Source organism: Pelophylax lessonae (genome assembly GCF_965119305.1).
Source record: "Pelophylax lessonae genome assembly, chromosome: 2".
Taxonomy (NCBI): domain Eukaryota; kingdom Metazoa; phylum Chordata; class Amphibia; order Anura; family Ranidae; genus Pelophylax; species Pelophylax lessonae.
Window position 1 is genome coordinate 308,932,415 of NC_138769.1, and position 22,336 is coordinate 308,954,750.

At 45.9% G+C, this 22,336-nt stretch overlaps 1 protein-coding gene across 1 annotated transcript in view; it reads left to right on the forward strand.

The window, feature by feature from the left end:
* Positions 1-22,116, forward strand: part of CYB5R1 (cytochrome b5 reductase 1) — a 77,937-nt gene extending 55,821 nt beyond the window's left edge. The window contains exons 9-11 of the mRNA XM_082248046.1: positions 16,413-16,498; positions 19,564-19,663; positions 21,670-22,116. Of these exons, the coding sequence (XP_082104172.1) occupies positions 16,413-16,498; positions 19,564-19,663; positions 21,670-21,842 (359 nt within the window). The 3' untranslated portion in view covers positions 21,843-22,116. The remainder of the gene's footprint in view (positions 1-16,412; positions 16,499-19,563; positions 19,664-21,669) is intronic.
* The last annotated feature ends 220 nt before the right edge of the window (positions 22,117-22,336 follow it).

The following is a 22,336-nucleotide window of genomic DNA, read 5'->3' on the forward strand; positions in this document are numbered from 1 at the left end:
CAAATAACTTCTTTAGCTCTGTAGTGCTGATGTACATATAAATATTATACAGACACAATTATACCTTTTTTATATTATTATTATAATAATATACCTTCCAACTTTGGAACTTTGGAAAAAGGAAGAGTTTGGGATGAAGACATGCAGTGCTCCCTGTGCTGAAAATCAGCGTGGTTAAATTGTGCTAAATATTGGGTGTGGCCTAATCACCTAAGGAACCATAGTTAAATATAACCTCACATATAAACCTACCGTAAACAAGGAATTAATTAGTTGCAAACTAGTTTGAGAAAAAAAAAAAAAACACCAGTCAGGATTATGTAATATACAACATAATATATAGAGTGCAGGGGTTAGGTGTATGTAATGTACTACTCTTCAGAGTGCATCAGTCAGGACAAAGCAATGTACAACAGAATAAAAAGTTCAGTAGTAAGGACTGTGCATCGTGGGTCCCTTACACTGCTAGTCAGTTGAGGGTAAAAGCCCCAATGTCAGTTTTTGGGGGGAAAAGGATCATTCAAAGAATAAAAGAGAAAACAGATAGAGAACTAACGATTTTTGTCTAAATCTACCTTAAAGAAGAACTTCATTAAAATGGTTACACAATAACCCAGTAACTAGCAAAAAAAAACACTTTGGTCAGGACTTTGTAACACACAGCATACAATATAGAGTGCAGGGGTCAGGACCACGTATCAAGCAGTGGAGGTCAGTGGGGCTGCAGGACAGGGAGGGGGGGAAGAAGGGGAACATGTCCCAGAAAGAGTGTTCAGGCTGCAATGCTGTGAGCTTTCAGTGACAGACATGGGCATTGCCCCATGTCATGAGCAAAGCACAGGGTTTGTCTTTGCCAGCCTGCCGACCACCTGTAGCACAGAGCTGAAGTGTGCCAGTCTGTACTCTCTGCATTACTCCTGACCCCTGTACTCTTTAAGCTATACACTTCTATACACTTCTATCTCCTTATACACTTCTAACTCCTACATTCTGTATGTTTTGCACTCTGTGTTATGCACTCATTAACAAGAGCAGACTAGGCTCAGGTCTTATTTACCCATTCCCCTTTGAGCCACTGTTACAGCATTTTGGCCACACCTACCACACCTTACTCAGCACATCATTAAACCACGTAATGGGTGGTTTAGGTGCACGATGGAGTGGCATGCTGTGTACAAAAGGCAGCTCCAAGATCAGATGGTGAGTAACAAGCAAATGCTCTTCTTTGACTCTCCCAAACTTAAAAAGTTACTATCGATATAAATATATATATATATATATATATATATATATATATATATATATATATTTGTGTGTGTGTGTGTGTATATATACAGTGTCTCACAAAATCTCAGCTTCTTTAGCAAGGCAGTGGTCTTCTTGGAGGTGTGTTTGGGGTCGTTATGTTGGAATACTGCCCTGCGGCCCAGTCTTTGAAGTGAGGGGATCATGTTCTGCTTCAGTATGTCACAGTACATGTTGGCATTCATGGTTCCCTCAATGAACTGTAGCTCCCCAGTGCCGCCAGCACTCATGCAGCCCCAGACCAAGACACTCCCACCACCATGCTTGACTGTAGGCAAGACACACTTGTCTTTGTATTCCTCATCTGGTTGCCACCACACACGCTTGACACCATCTGAACCCATTAAGTTTATCTTGGTCTCATCAGACCACAGGACATGGTTCCAGTAATCCATGTCCTTAGCCTGCTTGTCTTCAGCAAACCGTTTGCGGGCTTTCATGTGCATCATCTTTAGAAGAGGCTTCCTTCTGGGACGACAGCCATGCAGACCAATTTGATGCAGTGTGCGACATATGGTCTGAGCACTGACAGGCTGACCCCCTCCCCCCTTCAACCTCTGCAGCAATGCTGGCAGCACTCATACGTCTATTTCCCAAAGACAAACTCTGGATGTGACGCTGAGCAAGTGCACTCAACTACTTTGGTCGACCATGGCGAGGCCTGTTCTGAGTGGAACCTGTCCTGTTAAACCGCTGTATGGTCTTGGCCACCATGCTGCAGCTCAGTTTCAGGGTCTTGACAATCTTCTTATAGCCTAGGTCATCTTTATGTAGAGCAACAATTGATTTTTTCAGATCCTCAGAGAGTTCTTTGCCATGAGGTACCATGTTGAACTTCCAATGACCAGTATGAGAGAGTGAGAGCGATAACACTAAATTTAACACACCTGTTCCCCATTCACACCTGAGACCTTGTAACACTAATGAGTCACATGACACTGGGGAGGAAAAATGGCTAATTCGGCCCAATTCAAGCATTATCACTTAGGGGTGAACTCACTTTTTTTGCCAGTGGTTTAGACATTAATGGCTGTGTGTTGACTTATTTTGAGGGGACAGCAAATTTACACTGTTATACAAGCTGTACACTCACTACTTTACATTGTAGCAAAGTGTCATTTCTAAAATATTTACAAAAATGTGAGTGAGATACTGTGTGTGTATATATATATATATATATATATATATATATATATATACTGCTCAAAAAAATTAAAGGAACACTTTGAAAACACATCAGATCTCAATGGGGAAAAATATCTTGCTGGATATACTGATATGGACTGGGTAATATGTTAGGAAGGGAAGGATGCCACATCGTTCGATGGAAATGAACATTTTTAACCTACAGAGGGCTGAATTCAAAGACACCCCAAAAATCAAAGTGAAAAAATGATGCAGCAGGCTAGTCCATTTTGCTGAAATTTAATTGCAGCAACTCAAAATGGTCCTCAGTAGTTTGTATGGCCCCCATGTGCTTGTATGCATGTCTGACAACATCGGGGCGTGCTCCTAATGAGATGATGGGTGGTGTCCTGGGGTATTTCCTCCCAGATCTGGACCAGGGCATCACTGAGCTCCTGAACAGGCTGAGGCGCAATCTGGCGGCATCGGGTGGACCAAAAAATAATGTCCCAGAGGTTTTCTATTGGATTTAGGTCAGGCAAAGGATTTCTTCCTGTTACCTAATGGCAGTCAGGGTGCCATTGTCTCAGGGCCGATCCCAGGCGGGCGCTGCGGGTGCAGTGCGCCCAGGCGCCGCCTGGTGGGGGGCGCACTATCCTGTCCCGGCCGCAAGTCTCTCACTGCAGCCTCGGAGCTGCTATATACATTGCAGTTGTGAGCTGAGGGGAGGGGCGGGGCGGACCGCACCAGGGTGTCCACAGGGGGAGGGTGTCACCACTCTGCCTCTCATTGAATCACCGCTGCTCCACATAGTACTGAGCAGGACCAGTATGGGAAGAGGGCGCAGTTTGATGGGTACAACCCTGCCCTGCACAGAATATGCTGCCGAATGTAAGAGACAGAGTGCGGCTATGTACCTACATGTAGAGTAGATGGTATCACCCACCCCCTGCCTGCACAGCGCGCTGTACTATTCCCCCAGTGACAGAGTGGAGGAGGCGGGGCAGGTGAGGATGGAAAGCTCCGACTATCAGTGCTTCCTGATGACTCCAGAATAGATGCTCACTGTATAACTTTCCTGCTTCTGAACAGCGGCTTCCCCCTCCCCTATCTAATCCTTTCTATCACTCCTGATTTCTCTCACAGTTTCCCGATGTCTGTGGGACATCAGCACCCTCCCCCCCCCCCCCCCAGCCTTCTGTTTTTATCTCTCCCTGCTCTGGACGATCTCAGAGCTCATCCCTCCTCTGTAGTGACCCCCTCCTCCTGTGCCCTTTCCTCTGACCCCCTCCTCTCTAGCTGTATAACAAAGTTGAATGGTGCTCAATATCCTCCTATCTCTGTGCTGCTGAGTCTAGTACGATCTACTCAGCTAACAGTTAAAAAGTTCAGGCTTTTTAGTCCCTGATATGGCTGTGCAGACAGCTGTTCTATTTTTAGTAAGAACCTATTAACAAGGGGTGCAAACAATGTGTCTCCCATGCTGGGCTGTCTTTTATCAGCACTGGGGGTACAGAGGTGTGCGCATCCCTGTGCCAGCACCTCATTCATTTCTATTGGGACATAAGACTGCATGGACACAGCCTCTGTATTCTAATATGACACACAGATGCAGGTGCCAATAGAAATGAATGGGACGCTGGCACAGGGACGCACACAGCGCCCGTACATCCCTGTGCTGATAACAGAGCGCCCTGCACAGGTTACACGTTTGCACCACATATGAATGGGCTCTAAAGAACTCATGTATATGGAGGCAGGGCCGCCATCAGGGGGGTACAGCCAGTACTCCTGTATGGGGCCCGGGCAGCAGGAGGATTGGTGGGGAGAGGGATCAATGACAGAGCGATGCACTGTCTGCCTCTTCCTCCACCAGCTGAAAGCCGGGTTTTCCCCCCTCTTGCCGGCTTTCAGCTGTTTGTCCCCCCCCACCCTCAGAGCTGGGACACGGGGACGGCAGTCTGGAAAGGTGGTGGAGTCGTGGAGAGGTAAGACCTGGGAGAAGGTGCGCTGTGTGGTGCTCCGTGGGCTCTCCTCTCCTGTCTGAACAACACTCGTCCATGCAGCATAAGAGACAGGATCGCTCTTACATTGCATCGCACTGAACACACACAGTTTGATTACCACCCCCTACCTCCTCCACGGGCTGCTCATCTCCCGACAGCAGGAAATGTGGGTGGGGGGGTAATCAAACGGTGTGTGTGAGTGTACAGTCCGATGCAATGTAAGAGCGATCCTCTCTCTTATGCTGTGTGTTGTTCAGACAGGAGGGGAAAGCACAACACAGTGCACCCCCTCCTGGCTTAGTAGTGGTTTCTCCCTGTCGGTTTGGGGGGCTTACAGAAATAATAATGGGAAAATAATTTATGCCTGGGATGTTTGAGGGATTGGCAACTCTCGTTGCTAGAAAGTGTAAAAGTGTAATGGGGATTTGGGGGGGGCATTTAATAGAAGGAGGAATGGGGGGTATGTGCTTGTAGGAGGGTTTGGGGGATTTGAGCCAGAAGGGGGGATTGGGGGGAAAGTTTGTGCTAGGAGCGGGGCTGGGGCATTTGTGCTAGGAGGGGGGAATTTGTGCTGGGGGGATGGGGTTGTGAATTTGTGGAGGGATTCGGGGGGTTGTGCTGGGAAGGGTGATTGGGAGGGATTTGTGCTAGGAAGAGAGATTAGGGGGGTAATCATTTTGATATTTTTGCCGGAAGTGGGGGGGGGGGGCCCTGTCAAATAGGCTGTATGGGGCCCTGGGATTTCTAGCGGCAGCCCTGTATGGAGGCTTAGTGATATCACTCCGTCTGTGAGCCAGGACTATGGAGGAGCCGTTCTCACAGTGACAGCCGCAGCCCCGCTGAGATATCACACAAGAGCTTTACACCCCAGAGCCCAGCACACCCCAGAGCCCAGCATCACAGAGACCGGCACACCACAGAGGAGCAAGGAATCAGGACAGGCAGCCAAGAATCAGGACCAGAAGCCAGCCCCAAGGCCCCAGCAGCCAGACCCCAGGACCAGCAGCCGGAATACAGGACCAGCAACCAGGAATCAGGAGGACCAGCAGCCAGACCCCAAGACCAGCAGGCCAGCCCCAGCAGCCAGACCCCAGGACCAGCAGCCAGCCCCAGTACCCATTATTTAAGGTAAGTGAAGTCTTCTAGTCTTGGGCCTGGGCATCAAAGTGCTATTAATTAATATAATATGGTTTATTTTTCTATTGTTCGGTGACACTCTAATGTAGTCTCTCATGGGGGCTGGAGGGGACTCTTTCTATCAGAGACTCTCCAATAGGCACAGAGAGGGTCTCTGTAAGATAAACCCCCCCTCCAGGTCCCATTAGACTCCGTTGTAGTCTCTAATGGGGCCAGGTGGGGGGGTCTTTCTAACATAGACTTTAAAATGCACACAGAGATGACCTCTGTTAGAGAGATCCTCCTCCAGGTCCCATGATACAACCCCATTGTAGTTTCTAATGGGGCCTGGTGGAGGCTCTTTCTAACAGACTCTCTAACAGAGGCCCTCTCTGTGTTCCTTGGAGAGACCCCCCTCCAGGTCCCATTAGGAAAGGGGAGGAGTTATTAAGATGACCACGCCCACACGGGGGCGCCATAAATATTTCTGCACCCAGGCGTCTGTTACCCTAGGATCGGCCCTGCATTGTCTAATCTGTGGAGGCCTGTGCACCCCTCCATGGATACACCTCCCCAGACCTTTACTGACCCATCACCAAACCGGTCATGCTGAACGATGTTACAGGCAGCATAATGTTCTCCATGGCTTCTCCAGACCCTTTCATGTCTGTCACATGTGCTGAGGGTGAACCTGCTCTCACCTGTGAAAAGCACAGGGCACCAGTGGGGGACCTTCCAATTCTGATAAGTGAAAACGAGGGCTCTCGCACTGTCATGGGGGTTGAGTAAGTGGTTAAGATATAGTAAAAGGTTGCTGCTGGCACTTGAAGCTGATCCTAGGCCTTAATATATGATAAAGTGCCATGGAACATCAGAATTGAAAGATAAAGTGTAATAGTGCTGCGCTTCTTGTTTTTAAAGCAATATATGTCACGTATGAAAGAAAAACATGTGATAAAGTGCTGGGATTGCTTATTAAAATACAGACATTAGTGATGGTGCAAGTTATTATTAGAGTGTCTTGTTTCCACTGACTGGAGACTTATGCCTCGTACACGCGCATCGATTATTGGCCGGTAATTTTCGGCCAACGTCCGATCGGCCGTTTTTCTGCTTGTTAGTATGATGCTTCCGACAACCGACTCCGACTTTTCGGCAGACAAAAATCTGAGGAGCAAGACTGGGCATACTCAGAGAAGAAAAAACACACGGAAAGTAAACCAGCACATGACATCACTTCAGAAGTAGATTTTTGTTGGCCGAGAAAATTCGTGTGCAGTCTAGGCACATTCCAACCAACAAAACACAACTCTGGACAAAAGTCGGACGATCGGTCAGCCGATAATCGTTGCGTGTGTACGAGGCATAAATCTCCAGTCAGTGGAGACAAGTCACTCTAATAATCACTTGCACCATCACTAATGTCTGTATTATAATAAGCAATTCCAGCACTTTATCACGTGTTTTTCTTTCATATGTGACATATATTGCTTTAAAAACAAGAAGTGTATATCTATGCATTAATACAGAATTTTTAATTTATTTATTTGCATGCTTTTTGCACACAAGAAAATATTTATTTAACAAATGTATTATATAACTATTTATTTAGCATTTTTGCACACTAGGTAAATTATCCACTTGTATTTATTATTCTCTTCCACTACAAAAAGGTAGCGCAGCACTATTACACTTTATCTTCCAATTCTGGTGTTCCATGGCAAATTCCAATCAAGCTCCACTGTGCCAGGCAGTGAGCACAGGGCCCACTAGAGGACGTTGGGCCCTCAGGTCACCCTCGTGAAGTCTGTTTCTATTCGTTTTGTCAGAGACATTCACACCAGTAGCCAGCTGGGTCACCGGGTTGGCAAGACTCGCCTCAAACCCACGATAGCAGCAACCCTGAACCTGTTCTGAAAAGAGAACAAAAGAGCATTTGTTTTGGTTACAGTTCTAGCATTTCTGCAGATCTTTTTTACTGATTGCCAATCCTCTATAACATATCTGCTAGTACTCAGTAATCCTGTTCAAACTGGTATGATCATTTTGAAGCAAGACATATGAACACTGATATCATACGAGCACATACAAACAGAAAAAAATAGACTACAAGGTTAGCCTGGTTTAGTTATCAACCTATATCTACAAGTGGTAAGACATGCCTACAACTATTTTTATTATTGCCCAAATGTTCTGGGCCTTTCAGAGCCAAATGATAGGATCAGCTCTCCTGTTGATTTTCTATAATGCAGAGTAAACAAAGAACTGAGAAAACAAGCTATTTGAGAGTGACGCCTTTAACCACTTTAAGACCGGAGGATTTGGCTGCTCAATGACCAGGCCCTATTTTGCGATTTGGCACTGTGTAATGGACAATTGCGTGGTTGTGCGACACTGTACCCAAACAAAATTTACGTCCTTTTTTTCCCACAAATAGAGCTTTCTTTTGGTGGTATTTGATTTTTATTTTATATAAACAAAAAAAGAGCGATCATTTTGAAAAAATAACAATATTTTTCACATTCTTTTATATGAAATTCTCAAAAAAAAAATGTAAAAATCAAATTTCCTGACAGACTCCATGGCAGCATACGTTCGGGTAGGCTCCGCCTCCTCTCCTACCTCATAGGACCACACTCCCATAAATCTTTGCTCCCTTTCAGCATCAGTGTTCCTTTTTCGTCCTCCTCATACATATGTCTGATGTTCCTACTATCTGGTCCTGTATATCGGTGGCAGACTGAGTTTTGGAGTCTCCGATAAGCCCTGGCTCTTAGCGGGGTATGGAGGGGGCAATGGAAGAGACCCTTAGCAGGAGCTATGTGGTTTGGCCGAGAGAGCCCTGCTGCTGCGGGTGGCCCTTTATTGCCTGAAGGCACAAGCCGGTGTTGCGTCTCCTGGACTCGGTTATGCTATCGGAGGGTGGTAAGCCCTTATATGGGACCATTTCTTTTTCCTCATTCTCATACTTATCTTTCTTTTATAGTGCCTTTTTTTTATCTCTGCTCGTGTCTAGGGTGTTTTTTATCGGTTATTGCTCAATGTTGTTAGTTTTTGCGGCTTAGCACTTACTTGTATTGCTTCATGGCCGCCGCCACGGTCTTTTCAGCTACTTCCGGGTGTCCGGCGCATCTGAGCATGCGCAGTACGCGCAGAGTATTGGAATCGTCGCGCATGCGCAGTAGCGCGGTCAGACGTCACGCGCGGTTGCGCAATACGGCGCGTTGCGGTCTGGCGGTCTATTTAAACCTAAGATTAGACCGGAGCTGGTAGGAAGGTCGGCATATCGGTAGCCTCCCCCAGACTCCGGTCCTGTGGTTAAGGTAAGAAGATTCCTTCCCCTGGGGGTCTTGTTTTTTTTTTGGGTAATGGGACTGATGGTTATGTCCTCTTCCTATTAGGATACTTATCCCTACCTAGTGCACCATTGAGATTACTCGAGCTATGGACTCATCGCCGCCCCCTAGTGGCCAGCCTGCTCTTTCTAGGTATGTGCTGGTTTTGACAGTTTTTAAAGCCCTGTATTTCTTTCATCTTTCTTATGGCTTGCTGTATATGTCTGTCTCAGCTCTCTTAGGTCTGATCAACAGCCCCACACACGCAGCGAAGACAGTCATTCAAATACGCAGCACCGGCGCTCCTCATCTAAATCTAAGCGCAGCTCCTCCCATGGCAGGGGACGTGAGGGCCAGTCTTCCTCGCACCATGGCAGCTCAGAACGCCCGCAGGGGAAAAAATGCTGGGGTTGCCGTACCCTAATACCAGATGGTTCCTCCTTGTGCAAACCCTGTTATACCCAAGCTACGGGTGAAAGGGAAAAAAACGGACCAACATATTGAGGAGGTGGTGCGTAGAGTTTTAAAGGACTCTCTTGCTGAGTTGCATAAGCCAAGCACTTCTGCAGGTCCATCACGCTCTCCTGACAGAGATTTGTCGGTTCAGGATCCGTTTGAGTCTTCCCAACCCAGCCATCAATCTATTCTCCCGTCAGAGTCCGATTCCGATTCGGATGACTCCGGTACTGGATTTGAGTTTGCCCTCGTGTCTCCGTTAGTTAAAGCGGTAAGAGAGGCCCTTGATTGGGAGGATCCTGCTGTCTCTTCTCCTAAGCAGAAGAAATATTTCAAGCGATTATGCAAAGAGCGCTTGAATTTCCCATTTCTAGAGGAACTGGGAGACATAATGTCTGAAGAATGGAGCAAAGTGGAAAGGAAAAATTCCATGACCACTAAAGTAGCAAAGCTCTATCCTTTTAAACAGGAAAAGGTGAAATATTTGGAGTCGTCTCCTAGTGTGGATGCCGCAGTGATGCGTCTGGCGAAACACGTCACTCTCCCAATGGAGGATACAGCATCATTTAGAGATCCTTTGGATCGGAGGATTGACGCTGATCTTAAGCGAGCATACCTATCAGCCGGCATGGCCTGTAAGCCAGCAATGGCTTTGGCTACAATTTCCAAGGCCATGGAGGTTTGGGTTAATGCCCTCGAAGATACTCTTGGAGGAGTTTCGGAGGAAGTGCTCCAAAGTTCTCCTATCCAGGAGCTGAAGATGGTTGCGGGCTTCTTGGGGGAGGCTTCCTTGGACACCATTCGCCTCTTGGCCCGGGTTATGCTGGCCTCCGTTACGGCCAAATGTGCCCTTTGGCTTCGGCCTTGGGTTGCCGATGCTGCCTCTAAACAGACTTGGTGTAGGATTCCCTTTGAGGGTTCTTCCCTCTTTGGGAATAAACTAGATGCAGCCATAAACCGGGCCACGTGCGGAAAATCTGGGTTCCTTCCTCAGGACAAACGCCCAAGCGCTCAGAAGCGCTCTTTCCCAAGGGGACAAAACACTAATCGCTCTAGGGAAGCGCGCAGCTACAGACCAGGGAAATCCTACGGGAGAAGCTGGAAGTCAAGACAGTCCTCCTTTCAGAAAGGTCCCAAGGGCCCTTCGTCAGGTGACCGGGAGGCCACCAAATCCTTTTGAGGTTGGACCCGTCCAGTCTGTTCCGGTAGGGGCCAGGTTGCTCCAATTTCGGGACGTCTGGGCGGCCTCGATCCAGGATCCCTGGGTTCTAAATGTTGTGTCCCGAGGGCACTCTTGGGCGTTCAACAACGTTCCCAAGCCCAGGTTCATTGCAACTTCCCTTCCTCCTACAGCAGAAAAGAAGAAGGTTCTTCTCAGTTATGTGGATACCCTACTGGATCAACGAGCTGTAGTACTAGTTCCCGAAGAGGAAAGGGGTCAGGGAGTATATTCACCTCTCTTCCTCGTCCAGAAAAAGAACGGCACATGGCGCCCGGTAAAAGATCTCACTTATCTCAACAGATCTATCCGTCGAGAGAGATTCAAGATGGAGTCCCTAATTACAATACAACATTCGGTTCTCCCAGGAGATTGGTTGGCATCAATAGACCTAAAAGATGCGTACTTCCACGTTCCTGCGGCAAAAGAGTATCATCAGTTCCTCCGGTTTGTTGTCAATCATGTCCACATGCAATTTACATGTCTTCCCTTTGGGCTCTCGACTTCGCCTCGCACCTTCTCCAAGACGTTGTTGGCAATCGTGGCTCTCATCAGAACCAGAGGTATCAGATTACATCATTACCTTGACGATCTCCTTCTTCTGTCCCAGGACAGGGCCCAGTTACTGATACATCTGGAGCAGGTGATCCTTACTCTTCATGAGTTCGGGTGGATTCTCAATTTGGAGAAGAGCCATCTGGTGCCCACGCAGTCCCTGGTATTTCTCGGAGCACTGTTCAACACGTTGAATTGCACCATATCTCTACCAGAAGAGAAAATTCCAGTAGTCCAGAGCAGAGTGGCTCTCGCTCTCGCTGCCTCCCATCTCACTGCTCGTCAGTGTCTAAAGGTGGTAGGGACTCTAGTGGCTACCTCGCCCATGGTGAAGTGGGCTCTGTGGAGGCTGAGACCCTTTCAGAAGGGGTTTCTCCACCAGTGGACGACAGAGAACCTGTCACAGATTATTTATCTAACACCATTCATGAAAGGGTGTCTTCCTTGGTGGTTACGCCGTGCGAATCTAACCAACTGCCACTCAATTGCTCCAATTTCCTGGGTGACGATAACCTCCGATGCCAGCAGTACCGGCTGGGGAGCTCACTGCCGGTCAGAAGAAGCACAAGGCAGGTGGAATTTCTCCAGTCACGGAGTGGTGTCCAACATCCTAGAGCTATGTGCCGCCTTCAAAGCCCTCCAGGCTTTTCACCATCTGACTCAAGGGGCCTCAGTGTTACTCAGGATGGACAACACCACAGCAGTGGCATACGTCAAGAGACAGGGTGGAACCCGCAGCATGACTCTACTCCAGGAAACAGATCCAATTATGTCTTGGGCCCAGCAACACCTGGCAAACCTCATAGCGGTCTTTGTCCTGGGGGTGCTGAATACGGAAGCAGACTTCCTGTCCAGATTTCAATTGGACAACAACGAGTGGTCCCTCCATCAGGAGGTGTTCAATTGGGTTCTGTCTCTGGGAGTCTCACCGGAGGTGGATCTCTTTGCGAGTCCACACAACAAAAAACTTCGGAAGTATTATACGAGGTTCAGGGATCCTCGAGCCTTCGGAGTGGATGCCCTCACGGACAGATGGAATTTCCAGGTTGCCTATGCCTTTCCACCGGTGCCTATAGTACTCCAATTCCTTCAGAGACTGAAGATGGAGGAAGTAGAGGTCATAGCGATAATTCCCTTCTGGCCCAACAGGCCTTGGTTTCCTCTGCTGTCCCTTCTCAGCTTCAGGGATCCGATCCCTCTGCCTCTCAGGCCAGACCTTCTATCGCAGGGGCCTACTCTGCATCCATGCCCTGCGCGTCTACACCTCAAGGTCTGGTTCTTGAGAGGGAGAGGCTGGAGGCCCTCGGATGTCCAGAAGAAGTGATTCCCACTCTTATGAGCTCAAGAAGGGCTAGCACCAACAGAGTGTATGAGAGAATCTGGGCAAGGTTTTTGAGTCATCAAGCCCTGGGTTTGGGCAGGCAGGTGTGCCTACCATTCAACAAATCTTGAGTTTCCTGCAGTCTGGTTTAGATCTGTCCCTCTCGGTTAGTTCTCTACGGGTGCAAGTTTCTGCCATCTCAGCTTTCACCGGAATTCAGTGGGCAAGACATCAACTGATCCAACAGTTTTTTAAGGGCGCAGTCAGGCTCAGGCCTCAGAGAAAACCTAGATTCCCAAAATGGGATCTTCCGTTGGTCCTGGACTTCTTTGCTTCAAAAGAGGTTGCTTCCATGTCCATCAGGGAGCTTACGTTGAAGACGGTATTTCTAGTGGCTATCACCTCTGCTAAGAGGGTCTCGGAGATACACAATTTGGGCTGCAAAGAGCCTTTTCTGACCTTCTTTCAGGACAGAGTGGTCCTAATCCCTATGTTGGGGTCAAACCCTAAAGTAACATCTGTCTTCCACGAAAATTCTGAGATAGTTCTGCCCACCTTCAGAACAAATGAAGAATCCTTAGTCCATCCTTTAGATGTGGGTGACACTCTGAGTCAATACTTAGAGGCCACATCCTCCTTCCGTCAATCGGATTTCCTGTTTGTTCTTCTCCATGGGTATAAGAAAGGAATGCGTGCTTCTTCAAGAGCGGTGGCTGCATGGATTGTCCAGGCTATACAATGGGCATATAGAGCAAAAGGCTTGGCTCCTCCAGAGGCGATTACGGCTCATTCTACCAGAAGCATTGCTACATCCTGGGCAGTGTCTAAACACGTCGCCGCTTGGTCATCTGTGAATACCTTCCTTGCACATTACTGTGTTGAACCTGCTGCCTTATCTTCAGTTAACTTTGGCGTTCAAGTTTTGTCAGTTGACAGTGCCAATTAAAGTTTTCTTTGTTCAGCATCTTCCCACCCGGGAGTGTATAGCGAGTTATTTCCCGAACGTATGCTGCCATGGAGTCTGTCAGGAAAACGGAAAATTGATATCAAATACTTACCGTAATTTTCCTTTCCTGATGGACTCCATGGCAGCAGGAGTCCCCTCCCAATTCCTGAGTAGGCTAGTTACAGAACACTGATGCTGAAAGGGAGCAAAGATTTATGGGAGTGGGGTCCTATGAGGTAGGAGAGGAGGCGGAGCCTACCCGAACGTATGCTGCCATGGAGTCCATCAGGAAAGGAAAATTACGGTAAGTATTTGATATCAATTTTCCGTTTTTTTTAACATTTTAGGCCAATTTGTTTTCTGCTACATATTTTCAGTAAACAAAATCGCAATAAGCGTATTTTGATTGGTTTGCGCAAAAGTTTTTGCGTTTACTAACTACGGGAAAGATTTATGTAATTTTTATTGTTTTGTTTTTTTACTAGTAATGGCTGCGATCTGCGATTTTCTGCGGGACTGCGACATTTCAGCGGACAAATCAGACCCGTAACTGACATTTTTTACACTTTTGGGGGTACCAGTGATATTACTACAGTAATCAGTGCTACAAATATGCACTGTTACTGTAAAAATGACACTGGCAGGAAAGGGGTTAACTGTAATGTTGATCAAGGGGTCAAATGTGACCCTAGGGGCATGATTCTAACTGTAGAGGGGCGTGGCTCGTGAGAACATCACAGAGACATAAGATCCTATATAGCAGGATCACATAGCCTCTGTGATCATCTAAGGGAGAATGACAGACGGCTGTGTTTACATCAGCCGTCTGTCCTTCTCTGTCAGCGGCAGGAGATTGCGAGTGACTGGCGGCCATCGGAGCCGCCGGTCACGCGTACTGGCTCCCCAGCTGACGAGCGGAGGCAGGAGCGCGCCGCCAGCAGGGTGCGCGCTCGCCCCCTAGAATCTCCTGAGCGAGCTACGTCGCTCGCCCAGGAGCCTCTAGGGGGCGAATGCACGCCGCCGGAGGCGCGCTCCCGCCCCGGCTCGTTCCTGCACATCTCCACGCGAGTGACCGGCGGCTCCGATGTCCGCCGGTCACTCGCGATCTCCCACTGGAGAGCGAGAAAGGCAGGCGGCTGATGTAACCAAAGCCGTCTGTCATTCTCCCTGATGTAACTTCAGAGACTACACGATCCTGCTATGTAGGATCGTATGTCTCTGTTGTTACATCACAAGCCACGCCCCTTTACAGTTAGAATCACGCCCCTAGGGACACACTTAACCCCTTGATCACTAATAAAGTTAACCCCTTCCCTGCCAGTGTCATTTTTACAGTAACAGTGCATATGTATAGCACTGATTACTGTAGTAATGTCACTGGTACCCCCAAAAGTGTCAAAAATGTTAGTCAGGGGTCCGATCTGTCCGCCGCAATGTCCTCTCCATCGGGAGATTGCGAGTGGCCGGCGGACATCGGAGCTGCCGGTCACGGGGATGCCCGTAAACGAGCGGGGGCGGGAGCGCGCCTCCGGCAGTGCGCGCTCGCCCCCTGCAGGCTCCTGGGCGAGCGACTTAGTACTACGTCGCTTTGCCCAGGAGGGGCTGACTGCCGCAGTAAATATACTGTGGGCAGTCGGCAAGCGGTTAACTGGATTGTTTATAAATGTTTTATGTTATTTATGTTTTTTTGTTTAATAAAAGGCCGAACCAGTCATTTAACACCAATGCAGTTTTTGGTGTCGTTATAGCAAGATAAGGGGGTGGTTTTGGGTGTAGTGTTAAGTGAATATTGGTAAACAAGTGATATCTGAACTCCCCTAGTCAAGGTCTGGTCTGCAGGCAGGCCAGTAAGGCACCCAGACTCTCCTACAATGAAGCCATGCTGTTGTAATAGATGCAGTATGCAGTTTTGCATTGTCCTGCTGAAATATGCAAGGCCTTCCCTGAAAAAGACATTGCGTGGATGGGGGCATATGTTGCTGTCAAACCTGGCTATATCTTTTAGCATTGATGGTGCCTTTCTCGATGTGCAAGCTGCCTATTCCATAAGCACAAAGCACCCCCATTTTATCAGAGATGCAGGCTTTTGAACTGAGCACTGATAACAAGCCGGAAGGTTTCTCTCTTGTTTAGTCCAGGGGACACTGTGCCCATGATTTCCAAAAAGAATGTAAAATTTCCATTGCATCAGACCATCTTAAATTATTTTTGGCCCAGAGAAGACAGTGGCATTTCTAGATCATGTTCAGATATGGCTTCTTCTTTGCATGATAGAGCTTCACCTTGCATTTTTGGGTGGCACGGCAAACTGTGTAAAAAGACAGTGATTTTTGGAAGTGTTCCTGAGCCTATGCAGTGATGTCCGTGACAGATTAATGCCTGTTTTTAATGCAGTGCCATCTGACTGCCCAAAGATCACGGGCATCCAATATTGTGTTTCAACATTGTCACATGTTTAGAGATAGTTCTCCAGATTCTCAGAATCTTTTGATGATATTACATGCTGTAGATGACGATATATACTGTATAAAGGCTTTGTAATTTTACATTGAGGAAGAATTTTCTAAAATTGTTCAACAATTTTTAGATGCAGCTTTTTACAGATTGGAGAATCTCCTGAGACACTCTGACTCTCTAAGATGCTCTTTTTATTGGCCTGTTGCCAATTAACCTAATTGGATGTAACTTGTTGTTAGTATGACACTTACTTGGACAGCCTTTTATTGACCTGTCTTAACATTTTTGAGACATGTTGCTGCCATCAATTTACAAATGACCTTATTTTTTTCTTAAAATGGTATGTAAACATTTGATATGTTTTCTATATTCTATTGTAAAAAAAATATGTGATTTGCAAATCATTTCATTCTGTCTTTATGTAGGTTTTACACAGCATCCCAACTTTATTGGAATTAGGGTTGTATATGATGTTTGCACAGATGAACAGATTTATATACATAATCAAAAATACATTTCTAATGTAATTTTTTTGTTTAGGTTTTTTTAACTATGTTTTATCGTTTTTTAGGCTTGACTCCAATGCTGCAGTTAATCCAAACTATACTAAAAGACCCAGAAGATGAAACAAAATGTTTCTTACTGTTTGCCAATAAAGTAAGTACTTTACAAGATGGGTGAGAGGGTGGATATAATCCTTACCTGTTGCATGATGTAAGAACAGGGGATTGTGGCAGTTATTGCCAGAGGCTAAGGTCTCTTTCACACGGCCGCTCAGTTTTTTATCTCAGCTACGGCACCTTTTTTTTTCACAGACACGGATGACACTTGTGTCATCCGTTCCGTATGTCCGCATATCATCCCCTCCATTTGCGGATGATATACAGAAATAATGTTAGTCTATGGGGATTGCGGATGTCAGCGGATGACACCGCTGACATCCGATTTTGCATCAGTTACGTTTTTTTAACGGAGGAAAAATAGGGTTCTCTTCCGTTCCAAAAAATGGAACAGAACTGAAAGGACGCAAATCGGATGTCAGCGGATGGTCATCCGCTGACATCCGCAATCCCATTGACATGCATTATGTCTGTATATCACCCGCAAACGGATGGGATGATATACGGACATACGGAACGCCCGTGTGAAAGAGCCCTAAGGCAGGAGAAAGTCCAACCTTTTGCTCCATCAAGATACTTTGTACTCTGATGCTCCTTCCCCACAGCAAAGGCAAACCAGTAGTGTAGACCTTGTTGCTCTATAGTTACATCTCTAGCCAATCAGTGAAACACAGGCAACACTGAGGTTAGGTATGGCGCTTTTTTTTTTAAGATGTGAGGAGGCTTTTTGGTTAATTGTTATGCTTCTTATAGGATTTAAGTATACCTGCGCTGCTAACAAAGCAAACTCATAAATAGAACTCAATAAATATAGTGTATAAATAATCTGTGTAAAGTGCTAGTGCTCAACTTGAAATACACATTTCTATATCATAAATCCCAATCACTATATATCAATCAATATAAAAATTCAATAAATACAAATTTTATACACGTGAAAATAATAAATGTGAATAAAGTCTTTCAATAAAAGACGTGCTTAAATAGTGACAGTCTTTGTGCACTATTTAAGCACGTCTTTTATTGAAAGACTTTATTCACATTTATTATTTTCACGTGTATAAAATTTGTATTTATTGAATTTTTATATTGATTGATATATAGTGATTGGGATTTATGATATAGAAATGTGTATTTCAAGTTGAGCACTAGCATTTTACACAGATTATTTATACACTATATTTATTGAGTTCTATTTATGAGTTTGCTTTGTTAGCAGCGCAGGTATACTTTTGCACCATACACTTTATAAAGGTACACTACCTTTTATACCAGCAGCAGCCCACTATACAGTGGTATCAGAATAATTGTAATCCTCAGCGCTAGCCTATAACCCTTATTTTCTTATAGGATTTACCCTACTTTTTTATATCATTTGAATATAGCCTTTGCGCTATATTTTTGGGGTGGGCTGCAGCCAACCTTTCATCCATTTGCGCGGAATTTTTTATATATTAGGAATGCATTATTGTATGATAAAACTTTATTTTCTGGTACATGGTGGTATGTAACAATTCTGTAATATACTGTATAAATTCCAGTCTGGAGATCAATTCAGGATCAATTCATGGGAAACTTACTTTATGTAACACAAAGGCATTATAAAAGTGTCCATCTGTCCCTGTCCCTCTGTGTCCTTATGACGGTTTTTTTCAGTGCAATGGTATTGTGAAAACAATGATGTTTTCTTTGTAACAACAATGAAATCAACAAAGAAAATAAGAGAGATAAAAACATGGTATTGAACACTAAGTGCCGGTGTTCCGTGAGAATTACCTACCCCGTGAGAATTACCTACCCCTCGTCACTTCCGGCCAGAAAGAGCTGAGCAGCGCAGCACTGCGCATGTTCAGAGCCCCGCATACGTGATGGAAGAACAGAGGAGCTTACTAGTGCGCAAGCGCACTAGTATGAAAAGATCACGGTGTACCGTGAGAAAAACCTACCGACGCGGCGCTTACATAAAACAGCTGTGCGGCAATACGAATCATCTCCGCTCCTGTCCCGGTCACTTCCCTGCTCTCGGCAAGTACATATAAAAGCGGCTTTCGGCTCCGTGATTTATCTTTTCATACAGCCGCTGCCGCTTTTATATTTACTATCCGAGATCAGGGAAGTGACAGTGACAGGAGCGGAGATGATTTGTATTGCAGCCCAGCTGTTTTAATGTACCCGCTGCATTCCATACAGTGCCGAGTACCGGAAGTGACGAGGGGTAGGTTTTTCTCACGGGTAGGTAATTCTCACGGAACACCGGTTCACATTTGTGCGGCTTGCGAGATCACATGTAATTTGGAGCGCACTGCTCCTTCGTTACATGCGATCTGATGTGCGGATGCAAATTCAGCCATACACTTTGTATGGCTGAATTTGCACTGTATCCGCACCAAACACGCACATGACCCTTTTTTTCAGCCGCATCAGGATCGGATCGCACAGTGGTTCGCACTTGTGCGATCCGATTCTATGCGAACTGTCAGATCATATGCGATCAAACTGGGGGTGTCATTAACATTTAATTGACACCCCCTGCGTATCGCATATGGCAGTGTGAACTGCTAGAGGTGCGGATGCAATGCAGGATCACGCTGCATATTCGCAGCGTTCCCGCATCGCACAAGTGTGAACCGGCACTTAGTGCCGGTTCACACTTGTGCGGTTTGCGAGATCGCATGTAATTCAGAGCGCACTGCTCCTTCATTACATGCGATCTCATGTGCGGATGCGAGTTCAGCCATACACTTTGTATGGCTGAATTCGCAGCGCATCCGCAGCAAACTCGCACATGAGGCATTTTTTGAGCCGCATCAGAATCGGATCGCACAGTGGTTCACACTAGTGCGATCCGATTCTGTGCGAACTTGCAGATCGCACTGCGATATGCGATCGCAACTGGAGGTGTCGTTAACTTTTAATTGACACCCCCTGCGCATCGCATATGGCAGTGTGAACTGCCAGGGGTGCGGACGCGATGCGGGAACACGCTGCATATTCGCAGCGCTCCCGCAGCGCAGAAGTGTGAACCGGGACTTTGTGGAACAAAAATCTGTAGCTACAACAGCAAGATTCAGAAAGCTAGAAACAATGTATCTCTCTTTTCAGTCAGAACAAGACATCATACTGCGGCATGACCTTGACAACTTGCAAAAAGAGCACTCAGAGCGCTTTACACTCTGGTTTACTGTAGATAATGACCCTCAAGGTAAGCATGTGTCTTTTTTAGGTGCCTCTATCACCAAACTACTACTCTCTTTTGGAATTTACAATTATTTTACATTACATGGAGTACAGCAGAAGTGGTACTTCTTGCTGCAAGAGAGCCTAAAATGATATTAACCAGTTGGCACACCAGAGACCCTCAGAACCAGATGATGTCTTTATTGCAGCAATTGCACCTACTATATGTTACAGGCTAGAATAGCCAATAGATAAATGGATAACATTTGATAAAGACTTGTTAGTAAAACTGCTTTAAGTTTACTAAACTGATAAAGTGATAAAGTTACTTTTTCATTAAAGCAGTCTCAAACCCAAAAGAAAATGCATATTATATTGCAATTATTATATGACCTATTCTTAGATATGGTGACTGCCTTCATTTTTTTTTCAAGCTTTTTTCCTGTATTTTCACCTGGTAATCCGGCCAGTAAGTATAGTTTTTCAACAGAACAAGCTATCCTGCAGATGTATCTGTTAGCCCAGCCTTTTTCAACCTTTTCAACACAGAGGAACCCTTGAAAAAATTTTCAGGTCTCAGGGAACCCCTGCTAAAAATGACCATATCTACAACTCATGATACATTAGTGTGATGGTCAGTGGGAAGAATGTTCCTTACACTTGTGGGCATTGGGAAGAATTACCTTTTTCCAGATAGTTTAAAAGATCAATGATGTCAGGGGATGTCAGGGGACAATGATGTCAGAAATTGCTCATTGCTCAAGGAACCTCTAGCAACCTCTGAAAGAACCCTAGGGTTCCACAGAACCCTGGTTGAGAACCACTGTGTTAGACGGTTGAGACAAACCATTTAACACTGACAGGGGTCCTTACATTGGTCAGCTTTTATTTATTTATGAATGCCTTTATCCCAAAGGGAACAAAACAGAACTGTAAGTTTTTATAAACTGTTACATGGAGTTTGGCTTCAGTTTGTTAGTGTATTTAAATCTACTACTGCATCTAACACTACCCTTCCCCCAGACTGACAATGATGCTGTCCAAAGGTTGTTGGTCTTGAAGGGCACTCTTGTAGTGTAGGCACTCTTGTAGTGTAGGCACTCTTGTAGTGTAGGCACCAGTGGCGGCTGGTGCTCTATGGGCCAGACGGACTGCACCATACACACCCCCGGTCCACACCAGGCCGCACACCAGGACCATACAAGGACCCCCCCAGGACCCAGGACCCCCCACGGATCACTTATCTTCAGCAGCGGCGGCGACAGCTTCAGCTTTGGCTTCTTCCCCCTCAGTAGAAGCGTTTCCTCCCCCATGCCCAATTGCATGGCTTCTACTTTCGGCTAATCAGGAAACATGTCTCAGGACCCGCTTCCTGATTGGCCAGGAGGCGGATCCGTGTGACAATAGCGAATAATCATTCGCTATTGTCACACAAGTGTGTGGACTCGGGGCGCACTGCTCTGCGCCCCGAGCCCACCCTTTTTTTTAGCCTGTGAGAGCCTCCGGCTCTAGTCACATGGCTAAAAAAAAAAGCTCCATTGAACTCCATGCGTCCGGCATCCCGCATGTAGATTAGGGGGCCGGATGCATGGATAGGGGGGTGGTGCCCCTGCACCCCCAATACACTAGCCGCCACTGGTAGGCACTCTAAGACAGGAGATGTGCTACTGGTCATATCACCAGGTGAAAACAGAGGGGAAAAGCCGAAAAATGAAAACTAATGCAGACACCACATCTGGTAAGCTGCAATAGATTACATTTTTGGTTTTGAGTTTAATACTGCTTTAAAATAAATTAATTTTACTGTCTTGTTGTCGGGTCCAAAGTTAGATATGTTAGTTTGGAAAATGCATAGTGCAATGCAGTCATTTTAGATGTGCAGTAAACATAGAGATACAAACATAGTAACGATATCTGTCTTGAAGCAACACATGCCTGAAAATGTGTGTATTTGAAATATTTTTTTTTAACGTGGCAAATCTTATCAATGACTAATTCACTATTGTCTGCTTTTGCTTTGATTGCGGTAAGATTGGGAATACAGTAAAGGTTTCGTTGATTCAAATATGATCCAAGAGCATCTACCACCACCAGCTGACGACACCTTCATTCTGCTATGTGGACCACCCGCCATGATAAAACTGGCCTGTAAACCCAGTCTGGACCTTTTAGGATATGATGAAAATATGTGTTTTATTTACTAACCACATTTTGATAAAAAAAAAAACTCTCTAATTTAAGCATCAATCCATCCAGTATTTATATTTCACTTCTAGGAAGATACCAGTAGATGAATTCCCCCCTGGCTTATTACATATCCTAGCGACTCCACCAGTGACCCCCAAATACCAGATTCCCTTTGATTGCCATAGATTTAGCAGGAGCATGCCATTATTCATTTTGAATTTTTCAAATGAAAGTCTCAGTAGAGTGAATAGCCATAGCAGATGATGGCAGCATACCAAAGATATAAAAAGCCAGGGGGTGAACCAACCTGCTATCATATACCTTGATGTATGTCTCATGTCTCATGCATTTTGCCATTGTTGTGTTTTCAAATAAATTTAGTGCTGATAATGTAAAAAAAGTGACGAAAACCCACAACTGGGAGAAATGGGGGAAAAAGAGACTTTGCGATGCCCAAAAGATATCAAAAATATGTGTAACGGAGATATAAAATACTATGTTTATTGGAGTA